Here is a 27,885-nt window from a genome sequence, read left to right on the forward strand (position 1 = left end):
CATAAGGATTGCATCAACATCAGTTAGCAGAGGAAGATCAAACTTTATTGAAACTGCTTGCATACAAAATATATTGCACTATAACCAAACAAATGTCAACATAAAATCCAATCTGTTGTAGCTAATATGTACAGAGAATATTGCCCAAGAGCAGTTACATTACAAGGTCAGTCTACCTTGGTTAATTATCTACAGTATTTTAAACCAAACAGCTTACAGATGATGTGTGCAAGGTACCAATTTCTGTTTTCAAATACTATACATTCCCAAAATAAATAACTAGAAATCAACATTAATGTTTGGCAATACTTTTTAAGACATTTTTATATTTGTTAAATCATGTGCAGTTCGTTGCCAGTTTTAGTATGCTCACCTGTATGCAAGGAAAAAAAAGAATGAAGAAAGCAAAGAAACAAAAAACTCACAAAATACATCAGAGGCAAGGTCAAGTTTGTACAATTCTGTACATAAACAGTGGCTCTCCTTCTGGAGTAATCTGAATAAAAATGGATTAAAATGAAGGTCCTTATGCAGTTGTGCCCAGTAAGTTTCACGTGTGATCAGAAACGAAGGAAAGCACAGCTCCTCCCACCACTTCCCACCCTTCCCTGTACTTTGGATCAAATTCTGTGACACTTTCAAATTGGCTGGTAATTAGGACCTTGTACCTCAAAATACGATGAACTTTCCTTCTAACTCCGACATCTCCGACTCCTGTATCTGTACCTTCCAGGGCATTACACGTGGTGACTTTTTTCCTACCTCTCCTGAAATAGCCCCCAAATCAAAATAAGCAATTCAAAAATTTTAGGAGGATGAAAACCATCAATGCTTTGGGCTGGTCATCTGGCCAAATAGCAGGCACACATTACTAGCTTGTGAACATGTTACACTTGTTCCCTCAGTAACAATGAATTTTTTAGTTTTCCACAATGGAAAGGTTTTTTTTTTTTTAAATTTTTTTTTTTAAAAAAAAGCTTCTGTACTGCCTACAAAGAAAAAAATTACACCCCTTTTTCAATAACACTATTTGCCAAATCTTCAGTGCAAAATAAATTTCCTATTCTTATAACTGCCTAACTGAATGTTTATGTAAGGAAAAAATTATGGAAAGCATGCACTTGTCTATAAAGTACTAACGTCTGACAAGGATTGCTACATATATTTTACATTTAGTGTTACCAACTCATCTTCCCTGATTTCTGCATCCAAATATAATATTCCTACCTGCCAAGATATAAAAAAGGCACAGATCATACAACTTTTTTGCTAATGAAAATGACAATTGTTACATCACACATATTTCAGGGTCCACCAAAATATTGAAAAAGGTGAACCAGAATGTGAACTGACACAGGACATAAAACGACATAGCATTTCATGAAGAACTGGTAAGTTAGATTGAAAACAGAAGCCAATTTGATTACTGCAAACACTATTTATTCTGAAAATTGAAATTGAGCAGTGAATTTGACCCGATGTGTTAAAATGGTACAACTGAACAGAAAGTTTACCAATGCACAGCTCAGTATTTTTAAAACAAACAAACAAAAAAAAGGAATCTTTCATCGTTTGAACTGCAATATGTACTTGGAAGCGATTTTCGGAAGTTCAGGTATTTTTATGCAAATATTTGAATAACTTCTTATTTCTGAAAACAACTGCATACTGTCGATGTTAAAAAAGGCTAACAGAGAACATATGTTCATTTCATGCCCTGCGCCATCTTGCCTACTATTTGTCTTTGGCCTAACAAGTTTCTCTAACATGGAATAGGAATTACTGAAACAGTATAGGAAATATGACTTCAGAGTTATGCAGTTTAGGGGACTCCGTTCACCAGCGGCTGTTGAGCGTCCGCGCTGTCCGTCTTCTCCTTCTTCTGGCTCCGTTCTTTACCCGTGCGCAGCCGGCTGCCTTCACTGGAGGTATTCTGTAATGTTTTAGTGTGGACACTCCTTTCATTATTGCAGTCAATTCTGATCTGGAACAATTCAGAGTTATATAAAGCATTCTCCTCTCTTCCACCCTTTGGCCATCCGGGAGGAGCAAATAGTGCCATACCCTCATGGCTTTGTTACATGTCTCCAGCTGGAGTGTGTAACTTCTTTTCTCTTAAAAAATGCCACATACTTGTGACTTAGAAAAAAAAAATCACCTGAAACAAAAAACCTCAATCTACCCAGCCCTTGAAAGCTAAAAAAAAAAAAATTCCAGTGTGCTTGTGCAAGAAAAAGTTGGAAGGACTAATATCAGATACATCTTTGGAAGATCATTCGACCTCAAACAATTCAACTTTCTACTCCTGGTATGCAAAAAGCCTCTCAAAAAACATAGTATCATTTCATGGCAGCTTTTCTAACACACACACAAAAAAAATCTACTCAGCCCCTTTTTGAATCTGAAAAAAGTTCCATCTAATCCATTCAAAAACTTTTGCAGCCTTTTTAAATGGTCATAAAAAAATTCAAGAAAGCATGTTGAAAGCAAATTTTTATGCTTGTAAAGGGGGTAAATACTTATTCCTTGAAATAAGACTTTTACAACTTGATTAGCCAGGTTTCAACAATATGCAAGTGCTTATTTTCTTATAAAATATAATCTCATCCAAATCTCAGAGTAACAGGAGAAAAATACCCCTTAATTTAAGTGCCTTAGGTTTTTTTTTTCCAGCACCACAGTTCCTCACTGTCTACTTCAAACTTTGTAGGTCAATTATTGATTAACTACAAAACTTGTATGGCCATAATTTTTTTGCCATGTTAATTGTCTGCATTTCGGATGCATATTCAATTACTACACCTTTAAGGTTCAGCACTCCCACTTGGAAAACTAAGCTTCTGCTCACTTGTTCCATTTTGTCCCTTTCTTAAAGAGACTTTCTAAAACCAAACCAAGAGTCATCTCCATCTCCCACTGGAACCATGACTCCTGGTAACACCACAGAGCAGGCAGCAGCTTGCAGCTGCTCATTATTTCTTCCTCCCAACATAACTCATCCTAAGCAGCAAGAGACAGTAGAAAGTTTGCATGTTATCATTTGACACAAACTGTTTCCATGTGGGGAAACGTAACATATACACCTAAAGTATGAGCCTGATAACTTTATGAAAGAAAATATTTGAAAAAAATGTAGAAATCTCTTTGTAAAAGGCTGTAAAATATTTAAAGTTTTAAGGTATTTTAATCTATTACTTGAAAGGTTTCTTGATGTGTGTTTTTAACTTACTTTCTAGCTTCAATAGCAAATGTTTTGTTTAGTAGTAAGGTAGTTTCTAAGTTTAATCTTTCTTACTCTGAAGATTCTGGCTACAACACTTTATAAAAAGTGTTAAAGATTCTCTTCCTGTAGGTGCATAGAAGACAGACAGCAATACACAATGCAGCAAGAAATAAAAGGTAAAAACAAAAAGCTACCAAGAACAAAGACTGAAATGAAGCTGGTTAGTAAATCCTTGGGACTTGTGATTTGGGACAGTTTTTCTCCACACAGAGAGCCAAGTGAACATAGCAAAGTTGCATCTTTACACAACCTGATATATTGAGATCCCTGTGCATCTGTGTCATTTTGTAACATAACTCTTGTATATCTGATTAGGGAATTAAGGAACAAGGAATCACAAGGCTACTGTGTCACCCGCAGCCTTGAAGACTCTAACGTTACTATATGACACTTGTGCAATTTTAAACAGTACAGACTTCCCATATGAGCAAAATTACCTCAAGAGATCCGTCTGCTGTTCTCCCTTTTGCCTCTCTTGAGTTACGCTGACGGTTATCTGTTCGTGACTGTTCATCGTTTCCTGTAAGAAGAATTAATCAACTAAGTTGTTCAAAAAGGACACTTGATCTCCTTTCACTTAAATTTTACACAACCACAGTAGGGAATTACTTCAAAATGTTCTGTCTCATGAACATTAAACTAACATATTACTATACTGAACATTATTACTTGCATATAACAGTTCTTAAATGATGGGCCAAAAAAATTGCTAAAGAAAATGTTCTCAGGTGATAAAATAGACAAAACTACAGTGTTTAAAACCACCACAGTTTAAAAGAGATTGTCTACTAAAGAAAAAACACTTCTCAAAATGATTAAACATTGAAGAGAAGTACACAATCAACCTCAGTAAGATTTAACATCATCACATTTTTTCTAATGACTTACGAGCTTCCTAAATTACACACTACCTTCTTTCAAAAGATCTTATTAAATTAAGGAACACCCATACTTTGAAAAAAATTTCAAGAAAAAAGTAGAGTTGTAGGCTAAAGTATTTCAACAAACAAATACAATGAAACATCACATGATCAAGTTTTATAACCTTAATGTATATATTTATATTCAAGAAAAATTTTTTAAGTTCTTCCATCTTAGTTTTGCCTGGTCCTTTCCACTGAACTCATACATTACAATCTTATCCTACTGCATGCAAATAAAATACAAGAAGATATGAATATTGACAGCTGAATGACTAATACAGATTATAAAATACTTTTCTGTATCTGCTGATAAACTAGAACTCGATTCCTTGATGTCCATGCGTGAAGGCACAGCCTACAAACTTGAGGCAAGAGGCAGATTAGGAAAACAAATGATGAGAAAACTACACCAAAATAAAGGAGGTCAAAAAGGATTATTCCCCTGTGCTCAACATTCAACACATCTGAAACAAAATACTCAATTTAAAAAATTGACAAAGTGGAGAGAATTCAGGAGAGGGCCACCAGGATGCCCAGGAGGTTGCAGAAGGTGACAAAAGAAGAGGTTGACAGAAGTGAGTTTTGTTGAAGGATTCCAACAGTGACACCTTTTCCAAAATGAAGTCTCCATTTACCTTTGAATCCTCCACGCCCCCTCCCTCCTTGGCCTCGTGCACCCCCTCCACGTCTCCGCCCGTCCCCCCTGCGCAGGTAGTTGTCCCGCTCCTCCTCTGCCGGGGCCGCCGACCAGTCGCTCAGTTCATCTCTGTGATCAGATTCTGTTTCAGAAGCATTTGATGCTTCAGAATTAGTTCCTATTAAGAGGGTGAAAAAAATCCAAACACGCCAGTGTAGCTTAGCATGAAATTACTACAGCAGAATCAAAAATGTATATATTAAATTTTTTCTTCTTTTTTTTTTTTTTTTTTTTGTTAATAAACAGGTTTGGGATTTTTTTTGCCTCCCAACCTCTATAACATATACAGCACAGAAAGGTGCATAATACATGTTACTTCTTCAAACAGTCAAGACATACACTAATAAAAGTTAGTTGTGTGTTCAGGGCTAAATAGTTAAGTGTGCTGCACAGTCACTTGGTGTTATCAGCTTACCATAGATTATTAAATCTACTATAAAATGTAATAAATCTAGTAAAACATAAGTCTAATAGACTAGACTCCTTCATATTTCTGAAACTGAAAGTTATGAATATAACCTGTCCTGTCTCCTCTCACCACTGCAACTCATCTATGAAAAGAAAAAAAATTCCATCATGAAACAGCCTGTAACAGACTACAAAAGCAGAGAACAAAGTTAGAATGCTAGAAATGTATCAAACCCAAAATAAATGACCATTATAATCTTTCCAGTTAGTAGATCACCTTCACTAACAAAAGTTGGTTCTTTTCCCCATTTTTTTCCCCCCATAATATTATCAGCAAGGTGAGTTCACATCTTCTAAAAACAGTTAACAGCACAAAAACATTAATTTTGTATTATGTAGAATGCCAGCTAAGACTGTCTTACAAAGCTCACACTGAAGGCTTTTCAGTCAGGACAAACATCAGCTGACCTACATCATGGATAATGAAGTAACAGACTGCTCTGAAGAAGCACAACCCAGAAAACTATTCATTAATGAATTATACAAGGTTTCAAAGAGGAACACACTATTTTGGTGACTATGGTCTTCTAGTAAAAACATCAAAGTTCAATTTAATATGAGAATAGTTTTGGTTTTTTTAAATTGAGCTACACAGTATTTTCACCTATAAATATTTATATTATGACAACCTCATGCAGGCTTAAGTGAAAACTGAGGCTTTACTGTTGGAATTGTTCAAAATACAGGTAAAATAACAGTACTTGCCCTAAAGAGTTAGGGTATAACTATGTATGCTCCATACTACAGAAGACATAAGCATGGTGTAAGAGACAGGAACTGCATAAGTGTAGATTACAGGAGAGCACTACACTTCCAAGTGTTTTCTACAGCATAAAACCTTATTTAATCTTCAAATATTAATACTCAATATTAACTGCACTTTTGTTGTAACAGCTATGTTCTCAAGTCCAGTCTTTTTCATGAAACCTAGAGAGCAGTAGGCTACTCTTAAAATTTTAAGTGCCCTCCCAGTCACCTACCTGAAGCATAGCCTGGCCCACGCCTGCTGTGCCCCCGGTTTCTGTAGGGCCGACTCCCTCGGCCGAGCCCGGGCCCGTCGTCGGTCATGTACCCCTTCTCCTTGTCCGTGCGGTTGGGGGGGGGGCCTGGAAGTAGCTCCAATCTGCCGAAGCTGCTCATCAATTTGCAATCTTTCCAAACGCAGCTGGTCCACTTCCTACACAAACACAAGCACAGCAAGTCATGTGGAACCACTGTTTAATCATCTGAGTGTTCTCAGGAAGAAAGAGCACTTCAGTATTGCAACTAATCATCTACTTAAACAGTAACTCAGCTTTGAGAAGAAATTGTTTACCAAAAAGACTTTCTAATCTGTTTGCTACCAATACAATTCTCCCAGTGGCACACTTTACAAATTTAGGTTTGTTTAAAACACATATTGAGAAAAAGCACTCAGATCCCAACACAAGCTTCTTACGGCATAGCACACAACAAATATCAAAGTTATTAAACAATTATGATGTAAGAGAATTGTTTCATAGAAAGGGATAGTGGTTCCCCTGCTGTTAAATCCTATGTAATGATGCTGAACACTGCCAGGGATGTGAGGAAGCATAAAAGCACAGAGAGCAAAGTGCTGTAACTCTGGCACAGAGGCAGCCAGCACACAGCATTCTCACCATATATAACTGGGTAAAAGAGATACAACAACACATTCATGGAGCACCTTTGCCAGTTTGACATGTTGTCTAGCTAACATCAAAACCACCTTTTTTTTTTTTTAACTGGGGAGAAAGCTATTGACAGAAGTTTCATTGTGATACCAGGACCTCTGCAGCTCCCACTGACTTGTGCATATCATCCCTTACTCCTCCTCCCCAAGGTGCTCCCTAACCTGATCTTTCTTTCGCAAGACCTAAGTGTTCATTCCTCCAGACTTTTTCATTGGTATCAGGGGCCTGGACATATCTTACAAATAACAAACCCCTAACTTAGGATGACATTCAGTACCTCATCCCTTTCCTTTGTGAGCAAGTTCTCTACTCCATCCAGCAGCAGGCCCACTTTGTCTGTAGTGTTCCTTTTGCTGCCAATAAACCCGTAAAAGTCCTGTCTCCCTTCACATCCCTTGCCATATTCAACTCCAGAGCCAAGAGGCAAACATGACATATGAAGCTGAGTTGCCCACAAAATATACTCTAGTATGAAATGTCAATCCACTACAGAAAAAGCAGTTTAGGGATTTTGCATGAAATGCCCACAGTCTATAAGATCCTGCATAGAACACTGCTTTGCAGCTCCATGAGGGACTGGCTATTCCTCTATATAAAGTTGGCAGTAGTTTTGAGACAGATTATTTTCTTATTTATCTGTAATTTGCATTCTGAAAAAAAGCTTTTTTTCGTCCTACCTTTCAGATAAGTTATTCTTTTAATAAAACGTTTTGTTTTTAGATGGAAAACTTGTTATAAACCCAATTTTTCAACAGCCCTAGAGCCCAAACAGACTTTAGTTATCACACTGCTACCATCTTAAGTATCGATAGAAAAAAAAAAAATCAGTGGTAAAGCAGCATCGTTTTCCTCACCTTTAAATAATTAAGATGATAATCCAGAAGAACAGTTGCATTAGTGATGCTATCCTTGGTTCCCACAAACACAAATGGTACCATGCCCTAAAACACAGTAAGAGTCCTGTGGTTATTGATTAGGCATCAAATTCTGAAGAGAACCCAACATATTACTGTAAAATTTGAAAACAAGTCTTACAACACAGATAAGCATAAATTAAAAGGTAAATCAGAGAACAGTTTATTTAAATTCTGATACTGATTAGATCATGTAGTCTGACTCCCTTTAGGCAAAGAGCTTTTTTACACAAGGAAATTTAGACCATTTGCATCACAATGCCAACTTTTATTTTTCTGAAGAAGTAAAAAATAGTCAATTTAAAACAGTACATGTTTCCTCCCTTCAAAATTAATACCACCTTTGCTGATCACATCTATACTCTCACACCAGGTCCTTTCAGTCTACCTTTGATCTTTTAAAAAAGTGAATCAAATGAACATCATGTCATGAAACAGAACTTGATCCTTCTTGAGGATCTCTACATTTGTGAAAGGCAAACCAAAACATATTCAAGAAAGAGTAAGTACTTCAGGTAACAATTTCTAACTTACATTTCTTTCACCTTTCAAGCATGTTAAACAATTCAACAAATAGATGGAAAATGTAAAGCTGGAAATTTAGTGTCTGAAATGATGATACTCGGAGATAAAATACTTAAAGATTAATTTAGGCAACCCGAGCAGGACTGCATTCCAAAGGAAGGTTTTCTGCAGAAGTGAAATTATTTGGGACACAACTGTTTCAAGAAATAAGAGCAGCATGATATGCCAAGGTTCCCCAAGAGTGGTAAGTCTGTAATTTTGGCTCAGCTTTTCAGGTCTTGTTTGTTTTTCTCCCCCTCTTCCCCCTTTCTTTTACATACAAAAGACTTACATTAGACCTCACACATCTTCATTTAGTAACAAGAAAAAATAATATATACACAGTCCTCTAGTCCTAAGAAACCTCAATACTAACTTCCATACTCATTAGAAGTCTTTTAGCCACAGGCATCGTTGACTGAAATCTTTTATTATCTGGGGTATTTTAAGTTTCATAAATATTTCATACAATCTGATAAAGAACAGTGAAATTTCTACTAAACTGGCCTTAACTAGCTCACAGTATCAATTATTAAAAGATCACAAGTCAAATGATTTAAAGAGGCATTTAAAGAAAATGTTTGCTGTTGCTTTTAGCAGTGGATTTAAGGTATAGCAATGCCAGCTATTAAGAGTATGAGCTGGTAACCATGTCAAGCAATTTCAGCCATATAAAAGCATCAAAGTACTTATTTATTGAACCTTATTTTTGTCTTCAAAGCAAAAGTACCAATGTTCAGCTTGGCTGCAGTGGTGAATACTGAGCAGACCTTATATGCATAATAAATTTAGAGATAAATATATTACTATCTCAAACAATACCTATCTCATTTTAAAAATATGAAAAACCTAAAGATCCTGTTATAAAATTATGAGATGCATAAAACTGTACCTGAAATTAATGGGCAGTATTCTAACACCTCAGTCACATAAAAAAAGCCCAATGCTGTATTAAAATTTAACTGAACTATTGTTCTACTACAAGAAGGGTTCCAGTGTCCAAGTTCACACATGGGGAGATTATGTGTATTTCTTAGTTGAAATAAACCTGCATTCAACTTACAGCAACTAACTCTTACCTGCCAAGATGTGATCCCAGATTTCTGCCTTGCTCCTGGTATGACACAACCGACACACGAGGCAGTGCAAGCATTGCCAGTGTAAGAAATGTCATTACCAGGTAAAACAGAAGTATGAATGCACAGCTTGGCAGGTAAAAAAAAAAAAGCTTTCAAGGTAATCTTTAAAAGCTGCATTTTGTATAGAAAAAGGTAAGCAAATAAGCCTTTTCAAGTGAGAAGACAAAAAAGAAAGCCTGACATACTAATTGAAGCCATGAGTATTTGCTCTTTTACCCTTCTGTGAATCTACTGCCTGCAGCAAGAGCAGCACCCTCTTGCTTATTAAACTAGTTCTATTTTATGATGCAGGAATTTATCATCAGAAACAAATACAATACCTTTTCAGCTAGATGTAAAACTAGTGAAATAGTAAAAACCCCTCATTTAGTTGCTTAGTCACCCTTCACAGAAAGATGGAAATTGGATTGTGAGTCCTCAGTAACAGATTCACAGCGATAAAACAAAGGATGAACTATTCAAGCAAGAACATAAGGGCTCCAGAAACACATTCCCTATCTTATCCAATGTAGCAAAGGTTCTTAACTGGTATCTATTTAGATTCTGAAGTAAATTAAAGGCAGTTCAGTTTTCTTTAAGCACATTTCACATTTGAAATTGCAGGGAATCTTTTCTTGCACTGAGATGTTAAAACCTTCGTGCTTTGAGTTTTTTTGCAAATCTGCAACTTTGCCCCTCGATGCAGCCCCACATAAAAGTGCCTCAAATTAAAAAGTTCAGGATGTCATTAACTCCCTTTACAGGCTGAGAGAGCCTTCCTGGGCAAACCTGGATTTTCACCTTGTTCATGCTTGTTTTTCTTTAGGTTACAATTTACAGGTTATTGTGAAAGTAGGTAATATTTTTTTAAAATAGAGTTTTAAGAAAAAGCACAAGCTTTTCATGACAACATAAATTTCTAAAAAAAAAAATGAAACCAGGTAAAAACATAAGAGATCAAACACAAAGCAGATTAGTGAATGAAAACTAAGTTTCATATATGTTGATTTACAGCCTAGTACATGCTGGAAAATGTGTCATTGCTTCCAAAAGGAGTAAGATAAAATCTCTAAAAAGGTACATCACCAAAAATCTTCAAAAAACATTTTTTCTAACACAGATAAGCCAAATTTACATAAAAATGCCTCTCAGTATTAATAGTGTAAGATGGACTCCATCAGAAAACAAACTTTAATCAAAACTTTATCTTACCACTATAAAGACACAAGGAAGAATTTAATTTATCACTGGGTAGAATACAACCAATTAATACATAGAGAAATCATAATAACTGAAAACATACCTCTTCTTGTGGAATATTTTTATCATTTTCAGCCTCAATTCTCACTCTTACAACGCCAGATTTGTCCACTATCTCTTGAATCAGTTTTCCATTTTTTCCTATTACTTTTCCTACAAAAAGAACATACAGAACATTCCACCTTTAAGGTTTCCTCCCAATCCTCAGAGTACTGCTATACTCTGATTACACAAGAGTATTTAAGTATCAGTGCAAGAACTTGTCCAAAATGACTTAAATCCTCTACAACACAGGTTTAGTTAATGAGCCATAAACCAAAATGTCTATGTAAGCTTGGGGTGTTAACTTGTCACACGTACTGATTACAGAAATATTCACTATCTTGCAGCTTATTTGGCTTTGCTTTGGTTGGTTTAAAATAACCTCAGTGATTTACAAACATTGCTGTTTGCATTCAAAATACCCAACCAAAGCCAAAGAATCCTTTTACAATACCCTAGCATTTGTTGTAACTATTTTTTGTGCAGAGCACAAAGCAAAACTTAGTTCATTTACAAAATTTTAGTTGATGGAAGTTTTCTGACACAGCCAAAGATACCATATGAGCCAGATGTAAAATTCTCTTCTCTGAAACTGAGCTTTGTAGAGATATTTGACAGTAGTCTATAATTCACTAAAAAATCAAAGATAAAAATGGAAATCAATTGTACTCCAATGGCACTAATGCACACATTTATCTTACGAAGCAGACGTCCTAGTCTGAGACAAAGAAAATGAAAACTTTAGTTCTTTCCAACCTCAACAACTTGCTGTCTGAAAAATGGTAGGAAAGCTAAGCAGCTTGGGAGGTAATGAGGAAAGGCCATATCCTTCAATCACAGCTTTCAAGAAAAGCTTAGAGCCATGTCAAAGATGTTTTCCACGTGTGACAAAAATTCATATCCAGAAACTATTCTACTTGTACTTAAACATTCAGCACACTGCTTCTAGTTTAAGGCAGTTCTCAGAAGGCATTTTTCCTTCCTATCACACAGTTAGCCTCCAGAATTGACATACCTACTAAATTTCTTGGAACTTGTATAACATCTTCAGCAAATTCAAGGTAACTTCTTGCCTTTTTCACCGCATCTTGATCCTAAAATAGAAACATGTATGACAGGATTCATTTTCCCCAGGTTTTTTGTTTTGCTTGTTTGTTTCTTTCTTTGTTTATTTTGGGTATTTTCTGAAAGGCTAAAGAAGGGAACTTACCTCTCCATAAATATGGAATGTACAAGTATCTTCATCAAGGTCAATGGCAGTCACTCCAGGGACTTTTCTGGCTTGCTGAATATTAGCACCGTGAGTGCCAATGGCCAAACCCATCAGGTCTTCACGTACAACAAACTGTTCGTGGAACCGTGATGCAAGTTGCCTAGAACTCTGAAGAACAACAGAATGCCAGCTCACTTTGATTATTAGTACACTGGAGAGACACATCAACAAATTTTGAGCCCATTTTTCAGTCAGGTACTTAGCCTGCTTTTTATTCCATCAATCCTTTTAATGCATTCTTCAAAAACACTGAAGAGTCTCCTTCACAAGTCTTTTAAATATTAACGTAAGGTTGGCCTCTAGCTGTGTTGACACCTCTGTATTTTGAATTACCCTTTAATAGCTACAGCTATCAGGTGTAACTAGGTAAGACAGCATTCATGTAAGGTAGTAAAATAAGTGCTGTGTTGTTTAGCAAAGCAAACTTTATGATTTCTGATTAAAAAAATGCACCTGTTTCAACAGGTGGCAGGAGACAGCAAGAACTCAATCACTAGCACAAAAATTCTACAGAAAACAGAGCAACTGTGCATATCTACTGCACTTAAAAAAAGTAAAATAAAGAATCCACGCCTATATATGATAAGACAAAAATTAAGGTATAACTGCAATTATATCTTTATATTGAATATTGTAAGTTGTCTGAATTCAGAGAACAAAAACTTTAGAACTTCATCCAGGAATCACATTTCCACAAAGACAGAAGGGTCAGTCTGAGAACTCACAAGTGTGAGCATAACAGAACACAAGAACAATAGTTTAATGCATTGAGGGAAGATAGAGAATTTCCAACTGTGATAATGTATTAAGGAAAGAGTGTTTTGCAAGGAAGAAAAAAAGATAAAACCCAAAATACATAATCCTATACATGTCCCTGCATCACAATCAAAGCTATAACTACTGTGAAGACATACACAAGCACACTTTAAATTAGCAGTGTAACCTCAGCAATATGAGACCCTACAGAGGTTGAGAAAACACCAAGAAGTGCCCACAGCAAGCCCTACTCTCTCCCAACTAAACTGGTTCTGCTTTCTGACCTGCTCTTGTTAAAGCTGCTGATAAAATATCCTGTGCTAAACCACTGTCACAAAGAACTGGCTATAGGAGATAGTGGTGTAAGTATCCCAGTACCATGAAATACTACTCAGAGCTCTATCAAGCACTTTAGTAACCACATTACAGACAAACTGTAAAGCTGAACTTATTTTAAATGCTCAGAGTTCTACATTCTAACAGATAATCCAAATGCTGATTTATTAGCTGACATCTGTTACAGACAGTCAAATGAGAGTAGAGAACAGGATGATCAAGACAACAATCAGTTGTTAACACAACTGTCTATGATACATAAAAAAAGATGAAACTGCATCATCACTGGGGACCTTGGTTATGACAGTCAGAGCATAGTTATAGTACTTGCACTAAAAATATCATTAGCTTTTCTGTAAGTGATATATTACTAGGTGTTTTATTTAAACATCAGAAATTCTGTATTCTAGTTTCTTCCAACACATTAATAAGAAAAAAACCTGTGCATATAGCATATTAATAGCTACACAGTAGCAATGACTGAATTCTATTTAGATATAATGAAATACAAACCAGAATGCAGAACACTTTTAAATTCAGGCTTTTTAGTATGTGAAAAAAACCCCAAACCAAACAACAAAAAGAACTAAGTCAGACTCACTGGGAAAGAATGTAAACAAAAAGTAATCAGCTATTTTACTTGATGCTCTAAAAGCCACATTTGAGAATTAGAGTCGTGCAAGTCAAGAAGCCAATATGCAGAAAAAAGGTACAACAGAAAAAGAAAAAGATCACCAGTGGAACAAAAGGAGCTGGTCTAGTGATAATGACTCAGAAAGCAGGAAAGGTAAAACAGCCAGAAGAAAAAAAGTGGCAGACTTTTAATGTTCAGTGAGTACGAGACACAGAAAAAGGTCTACTAGATGGAAACAGTGAACTGTTATTAATAACGCAGTAAACCCAAAGTGTTCACTAAATATTTTTCTGCAGATGGACGTGTGCAGTCTGTTTTTACATCTGTGTCTCAGTAGAAATCATAACTATGATTTCTACTATCTGAAGCTTTTCTTTTCAGCTTTGGATGAAATTAGTTTTATATTTATTCTATCTACAAGAAACACAAATGTCAAAATGAAAAAATACCAGCCAACTTTTGTCACGCACATTTTAACTGTATATATTTGTCTCACAACCTTCATTCAAGCACTGTTTAGGTAGAAGCTGAAGTTCAATAATGGTTTTCTAGTGAGAACCAAATAGAGTTCGAGACCTTCACAGCAGCAGAAAGGTTCAGTGTTACAATGACAAAAAGAATTCAAGATTAGTTTGGGAAAGGAATCAATGACAACAGTTGTTGGTGCATGCACTTGTGGGGGCATGTAAAGAGAATTAGCTCTAAAGAGGCTGTTGTTCTTCCCACCTCCAAAATAATACTTTGCACTTCAAGAGGTAAACTGCCCACACAATTGTCAGTTCTGCAGGAAGATAAAGAAGAATGATTACTGAAGAGCTACAGCGGGGTGCTCAATAAGCAACACCAATGAGGAAAAATTGGACCTTTCCCGGTATTAAAAAAAATCAAGACCCAAACAAACTTGGATTGTAGCTCTGAAACACAGAAATCAGGAGACTAAGAAGAGGACAACAGAACTGAGAACTTCTTGTAACAGTGAGTACACTCACTGGATACAAGAGGCCTGAACTACTACGTGACATCCCACTTCACACTAAAACCAAACAGACATAACCCTTGGGATGGAGAGGGGGGGATGAAACCCGGGCCTGCAGTAACACTGCTGCTGTTCATCCATATAAAACTGAATTACAGTACTTTGAGTGGTACCTCTGGTTCTTGACAGTGAATCTAAAAAGTTTTCAGAAACGTTATTTTATCTGATTTGTAGATAGGACAAAAATCATAAAGAAATGTTAATTCTGATGTATAAAGAACCCCTTATTTCCTAGCCTACTCCTTTTTTTTTTTTTAACCCATGGACAAGTATGACTCAAGCTTCTTGCCAGTCAACACCCACTCTCCAGTCACAGGAATATCAGAAGCTGTATCTGCTGTAGATTATTTCCTAACATTTTATCTATAGATGAACCTACCTCTTCGTACACTCTACCAACACCAGCCTCACTATGCTATTTTGCTAGATCCAGTCCTAGTCCACGTCAGTATTATGACATATTCACTGCTATCTATTTTTAAAGCTATCAAATAGGTGGCACTACTCATGTAATCATGGCTAATTATTTTCTGCTTCAAACTATGAAAAAAATGTATGTGTACATGTGTCTATGCATTTGTATTTAATCCCCCCCCCAAAATCCTGCTGATAAAAATGAGCCTTTGCAAGAACAGGCCCTATAACTGTCAATGTCTGTTGGATGACACCTCCACCTGCCTTTTGTTTCACACCTCCACTATCACCATTATTTCACCCCAGTGCAAGTCGTACCAGCTAAGAAATGCATGAAGGTTTTCTTTATTATCTCTTTTACTCAAATCACTTGAGGGAAAACCACCAACATACCTCCAGCTGTTTGCTGGCTTCTTCATTTCTCAGTATCAGGGATAACTTAGTACGAAGACTTCGAAAGTGCATATCAATCAGCATGTTTGCCCGCTTTGTTGTTACGTCGTTGATTGACTAAATTAGCAATAAAGAAAACAGTAATCAGTAATAAAGCAAAGTGGGTTACTTATGAACTCTTGAAAGAAACCACTGTCAATGGTACAGTAAGATCTTTGTACTTACCAAAATAATAAGCTGGTGGTTTTCAGAATCGTATGTTACAGAAAAAGCTCCAACTGCCTTTTTGAAGTCCTTATGTGCAGATTCTTTGGCACACCTAGGAATAAAAATGCTACAGAGTTAAAAACAATAACCACAGCATTTTTGGTTAACAGCCAAAAAGATTAATTCCTTAACACAAAGAATGTAAATAAAGATACTCCAAGCTCTCCCTTTTAGGTGCTATTTTATTCTTTATCATTTATTTTACTCATTGTTCTTTCATTTGTTTTCATGCAAGTAGGATTAGAAATATTTCTGAAATTTTCTCTACGTACATCTGCGAAATGACAAGTTAAACAAAACTACATTAAAAAGCTACAGTCATTACAATCAGCAAGACCAAAATTTCAAACACATCATGAACCAGTACAACATGTGATTTCATTGTAACCACTGCAGCATTCTTGTGCTCATCTCATGCTGCATTTGGCTTCTCCAGGCCTCCTCTGTCCACTTGCTACTTTGTGAACTTCTGTACTACAACACCAACTGCAGAAAGTTTTAGTCTAACCTCAATTTATAGCTCATTCCACACTGAGACAACAACATGCATCTCAAAAAAAGCAGAAAGTGATCTGAAGGTAAACAAGGGGAGTCAATATTAATCTGACTTTCAGAGCTATATCTACATGAGAACAGCATGTCCACATTCTAGGAGAAAACTAGCTGTTCTGTACCATACTCTGGGAGGTTTGATTACTGTACAGCTATTCCCAGAACCAAAAGTTGACATATTATAATTTGACATGGACAAAAAAAGTTCACATTAATCTGTGCATATTACTGAACAGCTGTAAGAATAAAAATCTTAACTTATATCACACACAAACCTAAAACCTTGAAGAAAGCATTTCCTCCTCCAAGACTAAATTGTAATTAAAAAAAATCATCTATTTCTGAAGTATAACCATGTCAACATCTGTATTTTCTATATTCTTACATGAAAATTTAAAAAAAATTCATTTGGAGTGGTGAAAAGCATCTTTATTCCTTCTTGCCTCAGGTTCCAAACGTTACCCACATTTGGAAAAAAGTTACTAAGAAACATTTGTACTCACATTTGCCTTAAATCTTCGGGAACTGCCAGTTTGATTTTATGAAAAGTATCTTTTGTTGCGGGTTTATTGGGGTTCACAGATCTCAAGCGCTCGATGGTGACGATTTCGTTGTATGTAGCATCACAGGCTGCATATTCTATTACGTAGAACTGATATAAAAATAATAAAATCATCCAAGCCACACATTTTATAACAAGAGTGAGCATTATGCTATTAGGGAAAAGGTACTTTTGTTAACTGCACAAGTCAAATTTGACTTTTCAGGTTGAGGTTAATGGTAATTGCAACTGTCCCAATCTCTGATGGGAGATGAAGAGAGATTAGTTAAAAACACCATGCACATCAATATATAGATAGAAAACAATGGGAAAATAAAGTATAAATAAATATAAAATATATATGTATATATGCATATTCCTACCTCACCCTTTATCATTCTCACTTTAGCCAACCACCAACAGCAGGGTTCTTTTTCATTTGCCCTGGAATAAACCTAAACAAAATACATACATTACATTCTTAAAAGACATCACAAAAGCTGACATTAATATGATCAGGAACTCTACAGGAACAAAATCCAGTAGAATGTATTAGTACATAAAGTACACAGTCCATTAGTACAGAAAGTCTCTAAGCACCACACAGCAAACAGGTAACAGCTGACCTATCTACTGAAAATACAAGCAGGGATAAAGTTATGTATGCAAGATTGTACAGATAAATAATATTGTACCCAATCTATTGGCATTAGTTGCTTCAGTCTTGCATACAGCCAAAGAGAGATAATTCAGGCTTCTACAATTGTTAATATTTAATCAACAGTATTTTTAATTGTGTGTAGGTCTGCTGACCAGTGGGTGAAAGAGAGGACACACAGTTACACTTCTTTAGCACATATATGAGAACAGCCACATTCATATCAAATAAGTTTTGCTACTTTCTTATCTTTCAAATGAAAATAAACTTACAAAACATGCAAATCTTGAAAGTTCTCTTTCAGTTAATTATACATTTTATAATTATATAAAATAAGGAGGTTTTAGGTATGTGCTGCTTTAAAGCCAATGTATACACGTAATTATTTACATATACACATATATTTCTATATTTTATGTACACACACATATAATGCAAATTATTTCATTCAGCATGAAGTTTTACTAATAGAGACATTATTAACTTACAGCTGAAGAACTACAGTCCAGCATCTATTTCTAAATTAATTCAGTTCTGATAAAGGACTGATCTGTAACCAATGAAACAGCAATCATGTTTGTAACTCAGCATGGAGGTCAAGCCACATGGAATTTTACATGGGTTTCTTTTGCTACATGGAATCTGTGGGGTTCACAACTGCCAAAATCTGGTTTTGATGATGTGCTTGACATTGTGTTTCATGTAGTGCTTGGAATCAAAGGAGGTGACAGCACATGACACGGAAGCAAACCTTCCAGTGGCCTGGCTGACATTTTTCACACCAAGTTCTCTCACTTCTCAGAGTTGTGTCTGGAGCTCACACACATACCCACCTCTACTTCATCGCTTTCATTTATGTCTTTGTTATAGCCTGCAGGTGGTGGGAACCTCACATCATGGAATGGTATTTGTCTCTCTGGTTGCCAGCTACAAATAAAAACACAGTGAATGGCCTAAACATTTTCATTTTCTTCATAAACAGAAATCAGAAACATCAGCAATCCATTAATTTTACTTTTTAAACTTTGTGGGCCTTCTGTGCATACTAATGTGATCCAATGTATACATAATAAAAAAACACATCTAAGTGACCATTAAGCATCTTAAATGAATCCCTGATTTCACCTGCAGTCTTTTGAAATCATCCAGCAGCAGTTTTTACTCTATTTACAATTACAGGTCTTAATACCACCATTAGAAACATAGGTTAAACATTCCATAACACATTTGGACATTTCCTTCAAAACAAGCCCGTATGTTCTTCTTCTTTGTTTCTACCACAGATTATGAAAACTTGATCAGGATTCAGTCTGAATACAGTTTTAATTTTCAGTTTCTTTAACAGAGACTGGGTAAATTTGATTTATAGATTAGAAGACTGGTATTCCACACTTATCTAGAGAACAATTTTCGTAATAATGCAATCTGCTAAAACTAAAATAAGACATTCACGTGAGATAGAGACAATTATGGGACAACTGCTGACTTATTCAAACATGGGTTGTCATCATGTAAATTCAAGAACATGCTTATTTTCCCAGTTTTGTACTTAGAAGTATTTAAACCATTAAAAACATTTATACAGAAATGTCACAAAGTAGACACTGAACCTAATTCTAAAACAGCCAAACAGCAAGTTTAGTGTATCTAAAAAATGCTACTCAAAGTCATATTTAGGTTAATCAAATGCAAGGTTGATACTCTATCATTTGTAGGTATAACACCAGCAATACACTTACTTGTTTTCAAACGAAACTGTTATTGAATCTTCATGCACATCCTTTACAAATGCCTGGGGAGGAAACAAGGTATAATTATGGTCTGCTTGTGGACATTTTAAAAAATCATTTTAAACCTCCATAACACTTTTCTTTCACAAATATTGAAACTCACAATGCAAGTGTGCTTTCAAATCAGCCCTTTTAATTTTGCAGTAGACTTACACAAAACACATCCTGAAAGCTGATAACCTCACTGGGTTTGTGACTGCCAGCATATTGATACACAAACAGAATGCCCAAGCTATGAATACATTCTTTCTACTTTTGAGAAGTAACAGGAGAGGTTACTAAGAAATGACAAGAGCATTCTGAATAGTTTCATAAGGAAAGTTTAAAATGTTTGATTTTATAATCACATTTTTATGTATAGACAGGCATAAAAATTAAACACCTGTATTCCTTAAAAAACCCCCACAGAACCTCTAAGTTCTGTCTCTTCTCTCTTTTACCTCAAAACACATTTGAATACTGCATTAGGAAAACTCATCTATACCCATTTCAGCAGAGTTCTGCCCACATTTACTTCATCACACTAATTCTGCAGTGCACAAACTTTAGATAAATGCTCCTCAGCCTTCCTTCCTTTTTCTCCTGGGCACGGATAACAGTGGTGTTGTCCCCCATGGCACCACAAACAGAGGACAAAACTACCATTCAGCACTGCCAGGGCTCCTCCTGCCTTAGACACCCAACTGACCGATGTTTGTTTGATTAGTTTTCAGCTTTAAACTCTCAACATCCCCCCTGCTCCCATCTACGGAACAGCAAGATCAATACTCAAAGAACTCTGGGATTTATCAATGAAAATATTTTGCTTAGCCTCAAATGGTGGAGGCCACAGGTCAGCCAGGGATGAAAAGATTGTGTGGTTTTTTCTTTATTGTTTAAAGCATCTCCATGAACTTCTGAAACAAACTGGTGAAGTGCTGAGTATTCCTCTGTTAGTACACATATACTATATCTTTGCATGGTAGGTAGATTAAAGCCCATGAGCAAAAGTAAGTATAAAAGTTTGTTCTACCAAATGAAATCTATCCTAGGAGATCAAACAATTCTCAGTAAATTGAAAATAATTTAGCAGCAAATACTGCTTATGTAGAAGAATTAGTAAATCAAGTGTGGAACATTTTATTACCCTCACACTTCCACGTTTCCAAGACAAGAACAGATCTTATCTCTTACAAGAAGGGAAAAGTTTCTTTCTCATATGGAATCTAAAAAGTTTTTTAAAAAAAAAAATCTGGTATTTTTGCTTTATAAAGTATTCCAAAGTATTTCCCAACTTGCAGCAAGTTGGCTGACAGAGAATTCCAAGAATGGGTTATTCTAAAATTAAGTGGTACATGAGCATGAGTGTCATCACTCAGACACAGTCAGCACTGATGCCACAGTGAAGTCAAAGCAAAGCCACAATGACAACAGCAAAAAGTTATTTTACACCTTGCTCCCCTCTCAATACTCTCAAGAACAAGACTTCATTATTGCTAGCAACCAAAGGATACTTGGAAGAGTCTCTAAAGTATTCATAATTACGTATTTCAAAATTCTAAGATATTCCTTCAAAGGGGATTACAAGCACAGCTGACACTTTTCAACAACACGATATAAAGAAGATTAAGGGCCACATCTCTAGATCATGTTGATAGTAATACAGAAATGCTTTTTACATAAAGAGGCAACACAACTCCCCAATACTGAACATTTACCTAATGTTTCATATTACTGTGTATTCTGTAAGAAAACTCCACAACTGGATATGCCTTTGAACCATACAGTGATAGTCCTGACTCATTTCACAACATTACACACATCACCTTCAAAAGGCTTCACCCACATTTCTTCCAATCTCTGTCATGTGCACCTCAGAAGCACCTATTCTTACAGATGCAGCTGAAAGAGATGCCTTTAATTCCTGAAAAATACTATGATCACTACCAAGTATTAAGTATGGTTCCTTCATGCCACAGACTGGAGAAGGATAGGGCTGAGCATTATTAGTAGTACTTGAGTATGCAAAAGCAGAAATTATTTCATAAAGCAAATTCAACAGAAATGATGCCAGGAACACTTAGTAGCCTTGAGGAAAACAGGTGAGAGTAACACTAAACCATGCCCTGAGAAAGAATTTGGTGACAATTTTCTCACATTCATAAAATGTCAAAAAACAAATAAATCCCCTTTCCTTGTATGAAAGACATTTTGGGAGAAGTCATGAAAACACCAAAAGGTGCTCTAAACAGCACTCTGAAAAAATTCCAGGAAATGACAGAAAAATAAACAAGCACAGCAGGTAAAAGCAAGACTACATCTCATATCCAGAACTGAGAGCATCTGATCCATCTTGAGCAGAATTCCAGGGACTGCAGCAATATACCTGACTGGAGGTGATAATGCTAAAATGTACCATTAATAAGTAAACCATGTGCCACAAATAAATTAAGCTGAAGAGTAGCCTGGACCTTTAAACAGTTCAGCAATGATGTTATCTGGATAAAGTAAAAATCTGAGACACAAAGCTGGCTGAAAGCAGAGTGAACTACACTCTCCTGCTTAAGTTCTTCTTTAACAGTTCTTCCACATTCCTTTGGTCACAGCCCAGGAACCTGGAGCATCCTGAACCAGGAACATCAGGATAACTGTTGACTGTACCCAGACAGCATCACCACAGACACTGCCAGTGAAAAACACAAATCTGACAATTTCTTATATCAAGTTCAGAAGAGTCAACCACACAAATACCTGGTTTTTAACTCCATCCTGGCCAAAAAAGTCGATGTCATAACACCGTGGCTTGTCTTTTAATTTACAGTCTTGCAAAATTAAAAAAGTTCACTGTAATAAATTTTTAATGAATTACAAAGTGAACAATGCCTTGCCAAATATCTAATTTCAAACATGCAATATAGGCAACACTTCTGGGCACCTCCATGTGATATTTATGCTTAAAAACAACCAGACAAAACATATTAATGATTGTTAACAGTCATCAATATTTGGTTGTCTAATCCCATTTACCCACAGAAAGGTGGTTTTCCTTGTTTTTAAGTTTCCTGTGACACAGAAAAATATCAGAGATACAGACAATGAAAAACTGATGTGATAACTATCACAGCATTATGTCAGTTTTCCTCCAATATAAATATTTAAACAGATCTGTAGCACATAAAATGCATTTGGACTCTCCAGCACTCTATATTTTCACGCTTCTAAGCACAAACAAGAAAGTTCTGAAACATTTCTAAATTTTTCTTTAAAAAAATTAATATTTAAACATTAATGCCTTTGAAAAATCAAAATGACTGCTTATCAGAACTGTTTGGTTATCTCAGTTCTGTGATACATGTGAAGTTATACACAATGCTAAAAAGAAATGCAAGCACCACAAGCCAAATTCACAGACACAGGACAGGCCAGCCCCAGATGTCAGCAGAGGCAGAGAAGAGGCTCTGATTTCACACAAAGTATCACAAAAAGTACAATAATCATTCATCAGCCTTTTCTAAATAAAGAACATAAGTTAAGCATGGAAATTCAAACATAAAGGTGCATATTCATGAGTTTGAAATGCACCTCCATGAAGGGACAGAACAGTGGCTATGATGGTTTTAGAACAGGACAGTGAAAGGATGCAACAGCTGAGATACCACTAGTGCTAATATCAGAAATATCAAATAAGAGTACACAAAACAACCTGTCAACAGAAGCACATTTTACAATGGCAAAGGTTGATCTTTCTTCTCTAATGTGGAAAAAAATAAAATCAACTGTGATAAGTTTTTTACACCAAATTTGACTTTTAGTCACATAAATGATTTCATTTCTCTCCATGTTTCAGACATAATTAAGTAAAAAAGTTTACAATGTGGCATTTCTCAAACACATGGGCATTCACATTCTAAGAAGGGTTATCTGCTGAAGATACAGTCTAAATTTTAACAATTATTTGTTAAAAAAGTAATAATTATTGGAAACACTAACATATTTGTTATTTTTGTACTAAATGGAATAACAGACACTTCAAAGGAACAAATAAAGGCTCCAGCTGCCCTGAAATTTTGCTGCTTTTTTTAAAGTCTGCTCACATCATCAGATGTGAGCATTGTCAACCATTTTAATAAAGGAAGATAATTAACTGTAAGGAGGGAAAGTAGGGAAAATATGCTTTTTAACATAAAGAAAAGCTACGTTGATACACACGTGCATCTACTGTTAGCACAACGGTTCTGAACGTGTCATACCTGTTGGAAGGAGAATGTCAAAAGGGAACTCGGTGGATAATCAAATCTGAGAAAGGCTGGACATACAAAGGAACAGAATAGGGAAAGAATAATAGTCACAGAAATGGTCACCAGGAGAGGGAAAAGGGTAGAGGTTGTTGTCCTCAGAAGGACTGAGCAGACAGGCTCACAAACAGAGACTGGAGACACTGGCTGAGGACACGTCTGTATGGAACAGTGAAAGGAAAGAAAAGAAAAAATGGACACAGAGGGCCATGGGAGGCCAAAGGAACAGTTGTTAATAGTGAGACCTGGAGTAATAAAGGAGTAATAAAGATGAATGATTTTATCAGTTGTAGCTTCAATGGAGTTATCTATAAACCCCAGCAAACAACAGCAAAGCGCTGAAACTACTGGGATAAAAAGTGGAAAATTTTCACAAGGTTATAGAGCAAGAAGTGGCAAAAATTGGGTTACAGACAACAGATAGATGTTAACAACAAACACCATTCCAAAACTGTCTGCCTCATAAACAGCACACTTTCCATCTTTAGCAGAGGACACAAGAGAATCACTCCCAAAGTGGAAAAGAAAAATCAATTCCATGTTGGAAAGGCATCCAGCATGTCCCCTTTTAGAGGGAAATATCTAAAGCCAGTTCCAAAAAGATTAGACAAAGGCTGTCTAATAGTCCTCTGTGAATGAGATAAGAACTTCAAAACCCCATTTACTACTCCTATATAAGAAAAGACTTGTAAAGAAATGCCCCAATAGTGCACATCTTCGAGATTTAGTTACTTGGCTGTGAGCTGCAAAAAGGCAGTTCCCTCCCCCTGGACTCACAGTCCTGGTGGTTTGTAGGATCAGACTTCACAAAACAAGTGAGGGAATCTAACATTTTTTTTCCAAGGATTCTGGGCCCAACCACATAGCAAATCATGACTAAGCATCTCTAGGTACCAGATTGTCAATTATTCCTGAATCATGCCCACTGACTGCACTGCACTTTCCATGGAATAATTCATCTTAGGTAAGGAGAAAAAAAAAAAATCATCAAAGTATGAAGTATTCACCAAGCAATACTTTAATTCCATTCAGAAAGAACTAGTCTCCACTACATCAGTGACATCAAGACACTCCAGTACTCTGTGAAACACAGAGCACCTGACCAGTATGAAATTTTAATTCAAATCTGGGTCTGAATGCATCTCAAACCACCTCCTGCATTTTGTGTGGAACACGAGCCCTCTACGTGGACATTAAGACAAGACTGGTTTACTGCCCTTAGCAGGGCTTAGGTGACCATTAGGCACCAGTTTTGTACTGTCAAGATGAAAATGCTGCTGGGTACACTCAAAAATGCTCAGGTCCTCCAGGAGACCTGCAAGGAGGACATGAAAACCCAAAGAAGCAATGAGGTGCCTACTTGTGCCACTCAGCCCCTTCCTGACTCCAACAGCCTCATACTCCTCCCCTCCACATCTCAGCACCAAGACAGAGGGGTGTTTTTCCAAAACATTTACATGTTCTGTTTAAGACCTTCAGAATTATTTAAAGCCAAAGAAATCTTCACAACTTATCAGTAAACCATGATATTGACTAAAATAAATGTTTTGCTTTTGATTTGTTTGAAGTGCTACTACTGCTCTAAAATACTTCTCAGGAGGCTCCCTAAAGAAACTTTTTAAATGAAAATAAATAAAATCATCTTGCAATTAAATTCACACTTGACATCATCACATACTTCTTGCTATGCTGGGTCAACATTGGTTTTTTACAACCAAATTCCCCACCTGCAAAATGGGCATAAAACTCAAAAGAAAAAATTTAAATAAATTACTTTATAATAGAATCATACTCAGACATTATGACAGAAGAAAAAACTATTAAGTAGAATAACTAGAGGAAAATTGTTGGTTTACACTGAACATTTCTGTATGAGTTTAAAGAAACTCAACAGCTTTTATTTTATTTTTTTTTAGAATTATTGCATTTATCTTAAGTGTGATGTTCTATCTAGAGAGGTAATACAGGTGAAGACCAATAAATCCCTGTGCCCATTTGTCTCCTCAGATAATTTAACCAAGTCCTCTCAGAGATTAAGAGGAGAAAAAAACCCCTCCCATATCAAAATTTCTAAAAGTTCAAAGGCAAACGTGATATGCAACTTGGAGGCAAAGTCTGTGCTATAACCTGGATACACTATCACAAACAGGCTCCCATGAACATATGCTCAAACAAAACTTTCACCTACACAAGAGGAGTACAGGGCCCTATGACGTCAAAATTCACCACAAACAGTAAAAGTCATAGAAGCTTCCAATTCTCCCAAGTTTCTTCAATCATATTTGTCACTAAAGATTGCACCATGTCATTTTTACCATCATCTCTATCACATCACTGCGTAAATACTCTCATGGAATTGGATAAAAGCCTCATTAAAAGCTGTCCTGTGCAACAAATTTATTCCTTGTCTTTCTTCCTGAGCGAATACTGTACCTTTAAAAATGTAAAACTGATTTTTTAAAAGTGCTAAATTATTTAATTCCAGCAAGCAATACACAGATCTAGAACTTCAACTACAGCACTGTGAACTCACAGGATGCTTATTTACCATCTTCACTGCACTTGTACCATATATATTTTTTTAAAAAAGGTATTATTTTCAGAAAGAGACAGTATCACACATATTTTAAAAATAAGCCTTTAAGAGACCTTTTCTCTTAGAAACACTGGGAGGTGTTGGAACTGTATCGTCTGGATATCTACCTGGCTCACCACAGGAACACCCGAGTGTGAAATTCTACCTGTTCCTTCATTGCTAACATAAATATTGGATGTCGCACAATAACTAGGCCCAATTTTTAAAGTCCCAGGAACATTTAAACCACGGGAGACTTGCAGAAACCCATCCATGGCTGCTTCTGGCGTGTTGATAACAGGCAATGATTGTAGGCCCAAACCCACCACGCTTGAAATTTATTTTCCTGTGATTAGAGTAAAACCACAAATTATACCCCTATTAACAAGCTGATTAACACAACCCAAATCATGCAAAGCCACACAACACTACACGGTATTAATAAACATATTAAGTGCTCGTTATATATGTTCAAGGCTCACTGATGGCTTTATTAAGCACAAGGGCTTGGAAATAAACACGGAATGCCTCTAAGTAGCTTCAGTAAGAAGCACATTTGATAATTAAATGTATTTAGCGACTCAGCACACATATATTTGGCCAAGCAACGGTCTCTTTAACACCAGCAGTCACCGACCCCTGCCATGGCATCAGGAGCAGGAATCCTCCACAGCGTTTTACCAGGAATGTGTATTGCCCAGGTCCCCCCTCCTCCCCGCCGTGCAGGCCGTGCTCCAGCAGTGCAGCTTCTCCTGCAAACCCGGACGGCCGGAGCGACTTTCCTTAAGTAGCGACAAAAGCTGAGGATTTAGCAATTAATGCCCCATCCCGGCGCTGATCCTCGCCCAGCGCCGGGGCAGGGCGGCCCGGGGCTCCCCTTCCCACAAAGGGGGGAAGGCCCGAGGCCTCCCCGCTCCGGCTCCTCACGGGCCTCGCGTCCCCTCGGCCCCGTTCGCTCCCCGCGGACACCGCGAGGGACCCGTCGCGGCCTCGCCCCTGCCCCGCTCTCCCTCCTCCTCCTTCTCCTCCTGCCCCGGGGCCTCCGCGCTCCCTCAGCGCGGGGAGGAGGAGCCGCCGCCGCCTCCTCCTCCTCCCGTGCCCGGCCGCGCTCCCTCCCCTGGGGCCCGGCCCGGCCGCGAGCCCCCGGTACCTTGTAGAAGGCCCCGTTGGAGCCCCGCACCTCCACCACCAGCTCCTCCATGTTGTGTGCGGTGCGGGAGACCCGGGCCCGGCGGCGCCGCCTCCCTTCCCTTTCTCTGTGCCGGCGCAGGAGGCGGGGGAGGAGCGGTGTGTGTGTGCGGGGCGGGGGCGCTCGGTTCACGCCGAGCCCGGGGGGGTGTGGCCGCCCGTGGGGCTGAGGAGGGGGCAGCGCGGGGGGGGTGTGTGGGCGCTCGGCGCGGCCGCTCCGGGCCGCGGGGCCGCC

General features: G+C 37.2%; 1 protein-coding gene across 1 annotated transcript; it reads right to left on the minus strand.

The window, feature by feature from the left end:
* Positions 1–19: 19 nt before the first annotated feature.
* On the minus strand, positions 20–27,854 carry FMR1 (fragile X mental retardation 1). Its single transcript, XM_027645264.1, is given in 16 exon segments — positions 20–1,984; positions 3,721–3,803; positions 4,842–5,021; positions 6,352–6,475; positions 6,477–6,548; positions 7,920–8,006; positions 10,965–11,074; positions 11,979–12,057; positions 12,174–12,344; positions 15,806–15,922; positions 16,031–16,124; positions 17,128–17,276; positions 17,549–17,620; positions 18,657–18,750; positions 19,563–19,615; positions 27,613–27,854. Coding segments are annotated over 16 exon segments (1,698 nt in total). The 5' UTR covers positions 27,664–27,854; the 3' UTR covers positions 20–1,822.
* Positions 27,855–27,885: the final 31 nt, after the last annotated feature.

The sequence above is a fragment of the Corapipo altera genome, unplaced genomic scaffold, assembly GCF_003945725.1.
Source record: "Corapipo altera isolate COAL_440 unplaced genomic scaffold, ASM394572v1 65, whole genome shotgun sequence".
Taxonomy (NCBI): domain Eukaryota; kingdom Metazoa; phylum Chordata; class Aves; order Passeriformes; family Pipridae; genus Corapipo; species Corapipo altera.